The sequence below is a fragment of the Perognathus longimembris genome, chromosome 2, assembly GCF_023159225.1.
Source record: "Perognathus longimembris pacificus isolate PPM17 chromosome 2, ASM2315922v1, whole genome shotgun sequence".
Taxonomy (NCBI): domain Eukaryota; kingdom Metazoa; phylum Chordata; class Mammalia; order Rodentia; family Heteromyidae; genus Perognathus; species Perognathus longimembris.
Window position 1 is genome coordinate 100,709,518 of NC_063162.1, and position 12,436 is coordinate 100,721,953.

The 12,436-nt window shown below is 42.7% G+C and overlaps 1 protein-coding gene across 1 annotated transcript in view; it reads left to right on the forward strand.

Annotated features, from left to right (window-relative positions):
* The window catches only part of Lamb4 (laminin subunit beta 4), a 90,287-nt gene that overhangs the window by 49,416 nt on the left and 28,435 nt on the right, over window positions 1-12,436 (forward strand). Inside the window, 7 exon segments of the mRNA XM_048339790.1 lie at window positions 1,888-2,065; window positions 3,442-3,585; window positions 5,228-5,459; window positions 5,929-6,086; window positions 6,861-7,085; window positions 7,945-8,165; window positions 12,336-12,432. Of these exon segments, the coding sequence (XP_048195747.1) occupies window positions 1,888-2,065; window positions 3,442-3,585; window positions 5,228-5,459; window positions 5,929-6,086; window positions 6,861-7,085; window positions 7,945-8,165; window positions 12,336-12,432 (1,255 nt within the window).

Here is a 12,436-nt window from a genome sequence, read left to right on the forward strand (position 1 = left end):
AATGTGGCAGGTGGCAGCATCACTTAGCAAAAATAAGTACAGATAGGAAAAGAGGCTCCCGTGTATTGGGTTTATGTTACAACCTGTAGGACACCCAATAGACAAGTAGGCCAGGATGTGAACAAGAGGCACAAATTCAAAGGCCAATCCCCTCAGATAATAGGAAACAACTTTTCAAGAAATCTGGGTCTTAAGGAGCTAAGGGGCAAAAACAGGGAAGAAGAAGGAGGAACCCATGATTTGCTGATGGGAGAGAGGTGAATGTGTTTGACTGGCAGCTGAAGAATTGAAGGAAGCAAGCAAGCAGAAGCCATAGGATGTTTTTTTGTTTGTTTGTTTTGGTTTTTTTTGGCCAGTCCTGGGCCTTGGACTCAGGGCCTGAGCACTGTCCCTGGCTTCTTCCCGCTCAAGGCTAGCACTCTGCCACTTGAGCCACAGCGCCACGTCTGGCCGTTTTCTGTATATGTGGTGCTGGGGAATCGAACCTAGGGCCTCGTGTATCCGAGGCAGGCACTCTTGCCACTAGGCTATATCCCCAGCCCCATAGGATGTTTTTGACAGTCAGTAAATGGCAGTAGGTCATCTCATCCAGGGAAACTCAGCTTCCTTCTTAAAAACAAAGAATTGGAAAAGTGGAAACACACGAGTTTGGGAAGTTCCAGTCCCTTTGCTAGATTCTGTGAAGTCCCAGGAGTAAAGCCCAGAGTGCAGGGGGAATGAGGACAATGAGGGGCAATGTTGGAGGAGCCAAGACACTCACTCAGTTACCACCGTTGAGATTCCACCTGCAGGGGTGCCAAAGAACAATTCAGGGAAGACTGGGTGGGAACAGATAGAGAAAAGGGTCTTGGAAACTCTTTCAGTACAAAGCAGAAAGAAGAGCATGGAAGGTTCAACTGGGCCACAGGGTCAGTCTCTTGAGGAATGAAAACCTATTTTTAACACTGGTTTATACACCAAGTACTCAATATAACCAGCTGATGTGGCCTGTGGACCTTATCAACACTCTCCACTGTATATCATCAAGTGCATTCATACATATTTAAATAGTATGAGTTCATAACTTTGTTAAATCTTCTTGGAAACTATGACTGAATAGCCTTTCTTCACATAGTTACAAAGCTAGAGATGGTTCCTCTTTGCAAGTAAGTGTGCAGTGATGTGCTTGTCCCCATAATAGCTGGGTGACCTTTGTAAAAAATGTGGGTTTTAGCGAATATAAGTATTATTTAGATATAGGACCAAGTAATTGCTGTGGGAGCATTGACTTTAAAAAGTATCTTTCTTACAAGACATCTCAGAGCCTCTAACATTTAAACTATACTATAAATCTCTAAGAAGCCAGTGTACTTTAGTGTAGAACACCAATATTTACATATATGTGTGTGTATATATTTAATTTAGAGAAGAATCTGGTGGAATTAGAGTTGCACTATGCCACACTTTCTAAAGCCATCATAAGTAACAAGACTTCTAACTAAAAGTCTTTGAAATCTAAGGGGGAAAACTGGGGGAATTCAAAGGAAGGGGTGGCATTGTCCAAAAAGAAATGTACTCATACACCTGACTTATGAAACAGTAACCCCTCCGTACAACTCCTTAATAGCAATAAAGTTATGTTTTTAAAATATTAAGAACAAAGTAAAAAAAATAAAGAAGCTCTTTTGTTGTTTTCCCCATGAATCCATAATGTAAATACCTAAAAATTCCTTAATTAGTTCAGAACATTAAACCTTCAGCCTTAGGCAATTTAACTTGGAAATTGGATTGAGCCTCTTTTGGATCACTTTTCTCAGAAATCAGTTTTTGTTTTGTTTTGTTTACGTAAGGAAACTCTTGGATAGCAGAGATCTTGAACATGAGTCTCTCTTCTCATTATCTCAAAAGCTTGGCCTTGTTCCCCACAACACTTCACTGGAGGATTTCTGCAGCAAGCTGGACCTGGAGGAGTACTGGATACAAGGCTGTGCAGAGATGGCCTCGGAAGTGGGACCTCGAGTGCTCCCTGAGGCCTGTGAGAAGCTCATGGTCAGCATGTCTGCCCAGATACACAACGGGGCAGTGGGTGAGGATCGTGTTTAATGGCACTATAGAAACAATCTGTACAAATGCTTTTGAAACATGAATGAATTGATTTGCTTTAGCACCTACTCCAAACAACAAAACACCTCACTAAAGTGACATGTTGGAGTGGTAATTCACAGTGTGGTTAAGTGTATAAAGGATGACTTTTGTTGCAGCATTGGAGCACTAGCTCCCCGGAGCAATGGTCCTAAAACATTTATTTTGGAATCCTAGCATGTTAGAGCCAGAGGAACTCTAACCCACTCCTTTCATCCTAACCTTCATTTAATAAACAATGGTGTTAGGGTTCAAAAAAGTTACAGAACATGTCTGTACCAGTTAGCTATAGCATAGGGTTTCTCTACACCAGCACTACTGAAATTTTGAGGTGGGTAATTCTGGGGGGGTGGGGGGGCTGCCTTTTGCATGGTAGGATGCTTAACTACATCTCTATGCAACTAATACTACTATCACCCTCCTCAAGTTATACCAATCAAAAATGTCTCCTAACTTCCTCTAATATCTCCAAGAGACACGAATCATTCCCTAGGTGAGTCCTGGTACAGTATAGGGCCTATCTCAGTGATGGTCTGCGTCCTGGCAAGTGCCTTTTCCTTTAGCAGAGCTACAGACTCAGCATGCCCACCTCCCATGAAACATAAAATTGACAAATCAATTTTAAAAATAAAGGCTTATTTTTGTTCACATGTCAGAGGTTTCAGTCCATGGTAGGCTGGCTCCATTATTTCTGAGCCTGGAGGCAAGGCAGAGCATCATGGCAGAAGAATATGGTAGAGTAGAACTGCTCACCTCACTGTGGCCAGAAAGCAGAGAAAGACTGGAATGGGCTTTAGAGACAAAGAATATCTTTCCAGGGCACACCCTCAGTGATCTACACCTCAAAGAAGGCTCTACCTACTAATTTCAACCACCTCCCAATGATACCATCAAATTATGAAGCCACCAATGGGTTTAGCCCATTGATAAGTTAGAACCCTTGTGATCCAATCACTTCCCAACAGCAGCATTTCTGAAGAAGGCTGCATTAAGAAACAAGCTTCATATCTTGGTCATAACAATGTATTCCAGCACCAGCAAACAATGTTAGGAATCACAGTAATAATAACACCAATACTAACAATGACATTAGAGTAGTCAATTGTTTAAAACAATTTCTTTTAAGCCTTCCATTAACTTAAGTCATGTTCATAAAGCATTTACTACCTATCAAACACTGTTCTAAAGACTACACAGGCATTATTGCCTTCAGTCATTACAAGAATACCCAGTTGAAGTAGTTGAGGATTAAAGAAGTACTAAATGAAAGATGAATAAGCTAAACTCTTTTGCCTCTCCTTCACCTCTACCGCTTTGCAGCCTGCAAGTGTCATCCCCAGGGTGCAGTCGGGATCAACTGTAGCCGACTTGGTGGCCAGTGCCAGTGTAAACCTCATGTGGCCGGGCGCCGCTGTGACACATGCTCAGCTGGAAGCTACAGTTTGGGGCATCATGGCTGTCACCGTACGTAGCAAAAAAAAATTAGGGGGAAGGTGGTTGTTTACAACCTTGACATTTTGAAGGTAGGGAAAGGAATGTGGAGAGTTTTAAAGAAGCAAAAATTAGGAACTTGGGGCTGGGGATATAGCCTAGTGGCAAGAGTGCCTGCCTCGGATACACGAGGCCCTAGGTTCGATTCCCCAGCACCACATATACAGAAAACGGCCAGAAGCGGCGCTGTGGCTCAAGTGACAGAGTGCTAGCCTTGAGCGGGAAGAAGCCAGGGACAGTGCTCAGGCCCTGAGTCCAAGGCCCAGGACTGGCAAAAAAAAAAAAAAAAAAATTAGGAACTTGACTACATTCTTCAGGTTCCATCTATATGTAGCTGAAGTGTGCTGAAGATTTTTCTGTCATCCCTTCACTCATCCACAGATCGATCCATGGGCACCGTTTGCAGAGCTCTATTAGAAACCATAAGGAATGAACAAAAGGTGGTCCATACTTTTGTAGTGTGTATAGAATGGGCAGGGGTTCAGATAAAAGTGGGAAATCTAATGTCAGCTATGCAAACCCAGCTTAATGATGGACCCTGTAAGGCCAGTGTCTAGGGAGGCTAGAGCAGTGACATGTCTGGGAAAATGGACTAGTGGTAAGTGCTTGCCTCACATACATGAAGCCCTGGGTTCGGTTCCTCAGCACCACATAAACAAAAAAAGCTGGAAGAGGTGCTGTGGCTCAAGGGGTAGAGTGCTAGCCTTGAGCAAAAAGTAGCCAGAGACAGTGCTCAGGCTTTGAGGCCAAGCCCCAGGACAGAGAGAGAGAGAGAGAGAGAGAGAGAGAGAGAGAGAGAGAGAGAGAGAGAGAGAGAGAGATTGAGATTAGAGGGAACTTCAGCTGTAGTTGGTAATTCACCACTTGTGGTTGTCACATTCCAGATGTATAGTTCTCTGTACCCAATCAATGTAAACCACAAGTGAAAATCTTATTCCCCACAGAAAGCTACCTTAAGAACCATGAAACTCACTAGCAGATTAATTCTCCTTTTAGAGAGGAGAACATACTGTTCCAGTCATGACTACGAGATGGTTGGTCCACTTCCTGGCCAGTGCTTGAGCATGCTTGCCTACCCAGTAAATGGTACTTAACTAGCCCCATTATTCCTTTTCCCTTCCTTTCCTTTTTTAAAAAATATTACCAAGTCTTAGGAATGTAATCTACACAGAGGAGCAAATATTTATTCTGTGTAGCATCCTACCAAGCAAATAGGCTTAAGCTTTTGGACAAAAATGGGCTCAAAGATTCAGAAATTTACGAGAAAAGTATGTAGCCTTCTCTACTTCATCTAAGAAGAAGAAAAACCTGCCCCTCCTGAGAAGAAGTCTTAAGATTTTTTTTTTTTTACCATCTCAAAGTTACACTTAAACTCCTAATGTGTACGGAAGTTTGAGTCATTGAGAACAAGTTGCTTGTTTGCTTTTGCCATACAAAAAGCAAATGTTCACAAGATCCAGTTGTTCACAACCCGCTGCTAATTGAATGAATCAGTGAAGCATTGCTTAACAAACATTTACCTGGAACTCATTATATGAGAGGCTATGTTCCTAATAATTTTCACTACCACACCACTTCCCTGTGTCCTTAACATAATTCTTTTTGCCTTACCCAGCATGTCACTGCCACCCTGAAGGTTCCAAGAGCACAGTATGTGACCAAGTGACCGGCCAATGTGCCTGTCATGGAGGGGTGACTGGCCGCCATTGTGATCGGTGCCTGGAGGGTTATTTTGGATTTCCCAGCTGCCATCTTTGCTCTTGTCATGGGTTTGCTGAACTCTGTGATCCAGACACAGGGTCATGCTTCAATTGTGCAGGATTTACAACAGGAAGACATTGTGAGAGGTGTGGAATTCATGTGCACATTACCTTTACATCTTTAAACCTTGTTCTGATTTCACAATGGAGGAATGCCTTGAGTAAAGACTTAACACTATTTGGTGCAGAATGGCTGCTATGGGAGTCGGGGGGTGGGGGGGTGGGGAGGAGGTCACTGTTTTCCTGTCCTTCAGAGTCGTCCTATGAGCCAGAAAATATCTGATTAAATCAATAATGCATGTGCCTGACACTTGCCCTTGTGATATTCAGATGTAACATTGAAACCACAAAGGGCCATTATACTGAGTTTAATTACTTTAATCTTCTGACTTGACACTTTTAATATAACAGAAAAAAATCATTTCACAGAGCAAATCAGAATCTTCTGAAATGTTGAGTTTGAGAGTTGCATTATCCTAAGGCAGAGAAAATCCACATTGGCTGAGACATTAACTTCTCCTTGGAATATTTTGGTAAAAGGAAATTGCCTTGACAGGTGCATCGATGGTTACTATGGAAATCCTTCTTCAGGACAATCCTGTCGTCCTTGCCTGTGTCCAGATGGTCCCTCAAGTGATCAGTATTTTGCCCAATCCTGTTCTCAGAGTCCTTGGAGCTCAGATATAATCTGCCACTGTCTCCAAGGTTATTCAGGTATGAGGTATAGTTCATGTTTCCTTTCTTTTGTCCCACACAACTGAATGTTCTGTGGAAGTGCCTCCAAGAGCTCAGACATCAAACATGCCTTCTGTCCAGTCTCCTTCTAGATACATATATCAGGCTATTGACTAGTTGGCACTTTCCTTTGAAACTGCTTCTAGAGGAGACCCCTGGAGGAGTTAGGGGGGACAGGGACTAAGATGAGCTTTGGCTTTTAAAGTATGAGTTGCTCTAGCTATGCAGAAAAAATAGAAAATTCTGTTCCCACAACCCCTTAATTTTTTTTAAAAAAGACTAGAATCCATCCTTCACCAAAGACTTTCTAGCTCTAAGTACCTTTTTAATTGTCTGAATGAATAATAATTTAAAACATGCTTTATGCTGGTTGTTGGTGGCTCACACCTGTTATCCTAGCTCAGAAGGCTGAGATCTGAGGATCCAGTTCAAAGCCAGCCCAGGCAGGAAAAGTCCATGAGACTTTTATTTCCAGTTAACCACCAGAAAAACAGGGAGTGGTGTTATGGCTCAAGGGGAAAAGCACTATCCTTGAGCTGAAGAGCTCAGGGACAGCAGCCAGGCCCGGAGTTCACACCCCACAACTGACAAAAAAAAAAAAAAAATGCTTTGTTTAATTTGGAGTGTTCCCCCCCCCATTAACTTCATTGTGTAACTTCGCATTATCCCCAGAGAAGCCCAATAACTATAACTCTATTTCAACCTCTCCTAACACTGACCACTCATCCCCTTCTGGTTTCCTACCCCTTTCAGGGATTCAGTGTAGACAATGTGCTCCTGGTTTCTATGGCAACCCAAGAGTTTCTGGAGAGCCTTGCAAGCCATGTGCCTGTAACAACAACATAGATGTAACTGATCCCGAGTCCTGCAGCCGGGTGACAGGGGAGTGCCTTCGATGTCTGCACAACACTCGGGGCCCACACTGCCAGCTTTGCCAACAAGGTCATTTTGGATCAGCTCTCAATCAGACCTGCAAAAGTAAGTCTGCAAGTTCCCAGGAGGCAGCTCATAAATGAGAAGCTGTCAGCTTCTCATCTCACTTCATTTAGACCAGTCCTTGAGGCAGAAGCAGCACTTGCTGGGTGATGGGGCTATAGTGCTGAACTCAGAAGAAATGGGGCAGTGCCACCCACGTGTTCTCAACATGCAGTTAAGACTCTCTCTCTCTCTCTCTCTCTCTCTCTCTCTCTCTCTCTCTCTCTCTCTCTCTCTGTGAGAGTTTGCCTTTCTTGACAGTTGCCTTTAACATCTGTGCTGGCAGAGTCAAAGCACTGTTTCTCAAAGTGGGATCCACAGGATACCTGTGCCCAATTCCCCTGGGGCTGGGATGGGGTGGAGGATTGATATGGAGAGTCCTGGATTGATCTTCTAATCCAGGGAATCAGAATTTCTGGAGTAAGCTCCAGAATCTACATCATGACAAGTTCATCAAATTACTTTAATGTAGAAATAGGAGAGTTTTATCAAAAAGAAAGAGGAGTATTAATTTTAGGGGACATTTTAAGTATTTTTATTAACTCAAGTTGATTTAGTAAACCACTTTAAAAAAGAAACATTTAAATCAATGGGATTTGGCAAGGAGCACAAGGGATGAATGAGGCTCACAGCCTTCCTCACTGCCAGCTTCTTGAACATAGCAGGTTGATGACGATCTGGACAATCAAAAGCAATTAAAATGTTCAAACTGCTTAGATTCCCTAATAATTCCTATACTGCTATAGGGGGTTTCTTTGAGCTATTTAAGGAAATCTTAGATCCAGGCTTAACAGGCTGTTTGTGTCGTTTGTTACCTGCCAGTACTGTTGAATTTACTTTAACGACAGCTTTCTTATCCCAGGATGCTCCTGTCATCCATCCGGAGTGAATCCCACTGCGTGTCCCCCTGGTGGGGAAGCTTGCCGCTGTGACCCTGTAACTGGCGTGTGCCCTTGTCTGCCCCATGTCACAGGCCTGGCATGCGACCATTGTGTTGATGGATACTGGAATCTAGTTCCTGGCAGAGGATGCCAGCCGTGTGACTGTGACCCCCAGGGCTCTCAGAGTAGCCACTGTGACCAGGCAAGACACTTTAAAACTTACTAGTGCGCTCAGAGGGAAAAGTGCCCATGAAGCACGATTTCCTGTGAGTAAAGAATGCTTGCTTTAGGGGCTGGGAATATGGCCTTCCATGTGCTGGGTATTATAGCCATGAGTCACCAAACCTGCTTGAAGGTAGTTCTTATGTTTAGAATGTTTTCTCCTCACTTTTTCCTCTTTCTGCAACCCTTTCCCAGTAACCCACACAAACACACACACAGTCCCCCTCTCTTTTTTGGGGGGGGGAGGGGAGTGGTATTGGGGATTGCATTCAGGGCTTTATGCTTGCCAGGAAGGAACCCTTCCACTTGAATCACCCCTTCAGCCCCATTTTCCATTGATTATTTTCAAGATGGAGTCTCACTTTTTGCCCTGGTTGACCTGGGCTATCATCCTCCTACTTGTACTTCCCCACATAGCTAGGGATGACTGGGGCACATCGCCATGACCAACCATTGGTTGAGATGGCATCTCACCAAGTTTTTTTTTAATTTTTTATTGTCAAACTGATGTACAGAGAGGTTACAGTTTCATTTGTTAGTCATTGGATACATTTCTTGTACTGTTTGTTACCTCCACCCTCATTCCCCCCTCCCCCTCTCACCAAGTTTTAACTCTGGGCTGAATTCAAACCACGATCCCTTGATCTCTTACCTCCCAAGTAGCTAGGATTACAAGCTAGCACTCCTTTTCCAAAACAAATCTTTTGCTTTAAAAATAGATTTGTAAAGTAGTACAGATAAACTCTACCCCACACCCAATTTCCCTTCTTATTAGCATCTTGCAATAGTATGGTACATTTGTCACAATGAATGAACCAATGTTGACATATTACATTATCTAAACTCCAAAATGTATCCAAATTTCCTTAATTTTTTACCTAATGTCCTTTTTCAGGTCCAAGACCCCATCCAGAACTCATTACAGTTTAGTCATTTCTCTTTGGGTTTTTCATGGCTGTGAAACTTTCTCAGGCTTTCCCTTGGTTTTAATGGCCTTTGTAGTTTTGAGAAGTACTTTATGGAATGTCTTTTCATTCAAATTTATCTGATATCTTTCCTTTATGGGTTGTAAGAAGACAACAGAAAGGTGACTTGCCCTCTTTCTCATATGTCATGTGAATTTCATGTGGATTTTGATCACCTATCATCAGCAGGATTTGTCAGGCCTCTATATTGTAAAGTTACTCTCCTTGTTTTGCTCTATGGAAGTAAGGAAGGAATGAGGAGTTACATCTTTCCATGAGTAACTGGAGTTCTTCTGCTCTGAGATTTGTCTGGTGTTCCCTGGGGTATTCATCTAGTCCATCATTTATTTATATCACTGTGGACTCATGAATACTTATACCATACTATTAGTTACGGTTCAGTGTTCTTTTGCTGTTTAATTGTTCTAGCTTTGGCCAACAGAAAGAGTTTCTCATGGCCAAAGCAAATCAGCCATGCCTCCAATGAGTTGTTGGTTCCTTTATTGCAGCATTAGAAGCCAAGATCTGGGCACTAGATGACCACACTGTGGCCATGTATATTCTCAAACTTGCATCTACCAAACATAGGATAAAGTGGTAGACCTCTATAAAATGTCTTGGCTTCCTAAACCATGAAAGACTTCTAACATTCATGTCACCACTAAGGCCTTTAGGGATGCATATACAGCAGCAGTCAACACACAGTTCATTTACGGAGGCCAAAGGCAGCCTAGGAACTTGAAGATGGCATTGGTTTAACTGAAAGGCCCCTTGCAACAGGGCATTTTAGGTTGTTTTGGTCCATGAGGATCCCTTGAGAAAGGTTGCTTTCTATACTCAGAAAACACTTTCATTAGAATACAGAGAAGACATGTGGACAATTAGATTCCCAGCTGTTTAAACAACTACCGATAATGTTTCTGTATCAGCCAGGAGGTGGTCCCTAGCGCATTCCCACAGAGAGATCCAAACATGCTGGCCAATGTTTGCATCACAGTTTAGATGGAGCTGGACAAACAAGCTTCTCAAGTGTGCAGATGCTGCAAAGCTGTAAGCTACTATGATCAAGACAGAAAACGAGGCCAGATATCCTACCAAGATATTGTGTAGGCTAGAAACAAGATGAAATGTTAACAGGGTAAAAGTAAAGTTGTGCAATTGAATTTTACAAATGTCTTGCATAAATACATGGTAGGCGTAATCATTTGGCACCAGCTCATGAGAAAAATATCTGAGAATTTTTGTTGTGTGCATGCTTCAAATGAGCCAGCAGAGTGCCAGGGCTGCCAGAAAGGCAATGCCTGCTCAGGCTGGAGTGAGTGGGGGTCATGCTATGTGCAGGGTCAGCAACTTATCACTCAGCCAAACAACTCCAGGAGCATTTCTGTCATTGCTGAGCACCACAACGCTGACAACTTTTTAAAGGTTTAAGTGGCACATGGCAATTATATCTTCTTATGTGATATTTTGATACACATCTACAATGTATCATGATCAAACTGGGGGCAATTATCATATCTATACTTGAAATACATATCACTTCTTTGTGTTGACAACATCCAAAATCCTCTCTTCTCGCTAGCTTGGGGGGGGGTGCAATATGCACATGTGTACATACATGTGTGCTGATACTAGGGCTTGAACTCAGAGCCTGGGTTAAGTCTGATGCTCAACTACTTGATCTGCAGCTCCACTTGCATCTTTTGGCTGGTTAATTAAAAATAAAAGTTTCATGGACTTTCCTGCCCAGTCTGGAACTTTGAGCTGTGACCCTCAGTTCCTTAGCCTCCTAAGCAGCTAGGATTACAGGCATGAGCCACGAGTGCCCAGATTTTCTAGCTCTGTGTGTGTGTGCACGCACGCACATGTGTGTGTATGTGTGTGTCACTATTAGCCATAGTCACTCTCTTGTGCTATAGAATACTAGAACTTAATCCTTCCATCTAACGTTGTAGCCATTAAACTATGAAGGAGCTTAAGGATAGAAGAAAGTCTCGATCTTCCCTTCCCTCTACTCTTCCTAGCCTGTGATAAACACTGTTCTACTCTTTCTTTAAGATCTTATTTTTAGCTTCCATTCATGAATGAGAACATGCAGGATCTGTCTTTCTGTGGAAGCGCCACAATGTGAACATAGTATAAACAACAAATGTGTGCATCCAGAGGAAGACAACTAGAATGATGGTTGGGAAAACACTATCTGAGATGAAAGTGGTGAGCCCCAGGGAGGGAAGTGGAGGTGATGAGATGGCTTCTGCGGATACAGAACAGGGAGGCTGCCTGCTTGTGTAATTCTATAAGACACGACTCAGAATAAAAGGAGCAGGTTACAAAGAGGACAAGAAAACACTGCCTAACAACCAAGAACAGTCATCAGCATGTCAGCAAGCTCCCATAATTCCCTATACTTCAGCAGGAGCTAATGGGATCTCCAAAGACCGATAGAAGCTTGGTAGATCTGGTTTCCATATAAATTCAGTTATACTTCCACTGGAAGTATTTTACAAATATTTAGGCCGATATGATCAAGTATAACTTAAGATGTCACTAAAAATTATTTATTTCTGTATAATTTCCTACTATGTTCCAACTTCTTCAGTTTTCATAAAAGTCAAGAAGCAAGTTGGTAGGGGATAGGAAAATTCAGTCTTTCCCCCAAAACACAGTTATATAACTGTCATTAAATGATGAATATACAGCACACACACAAAAAATTATCATTTTGTTGAGCAAGACATTAGTCTCCTTGGTAAAAGCTACATCACACATTCTATAATTGAAACATTTCTTGCCAAATTAATTGATAAATGTTAGGCCAGGTCTTTGGCTTCTCTCCTTCTGTCCCTTATGGGAAACTCACATAACAGTAGAGGAAAAGAATGTGGCCAGTTTCCCAATATGTGTTTTGTTTTCATTTACATCTGTGTATGTTTCCTAGTTTGGGGCCACCTGTCCCTGAACAGCTGGAAGCAGGCAGTATGTCCAAGAGCTCTAAGCCAAAACACATTAACTCTCCGTCCTTGATATTGTCCGGGGCTTCTTTCTGGCCATGGGAAATATCCTTCCTCCACCCTTGAACAGCTGTATGTTCTAAATCACCGGAGGGGAAAACATTTCCTATGAAAATGCATCATGTGCTCAGACCATAATGCTTGTCAATTCCTCACCCATAACTGTTCTCACAGCTTACAGGCCAGTGCCCGTGCAAACGAGGCCATGGTGGGAAACGCTGCAGTGAGTGCAAGGAAAATTATTACAGAGACCCATTCAAGCGATGCATCCGTAA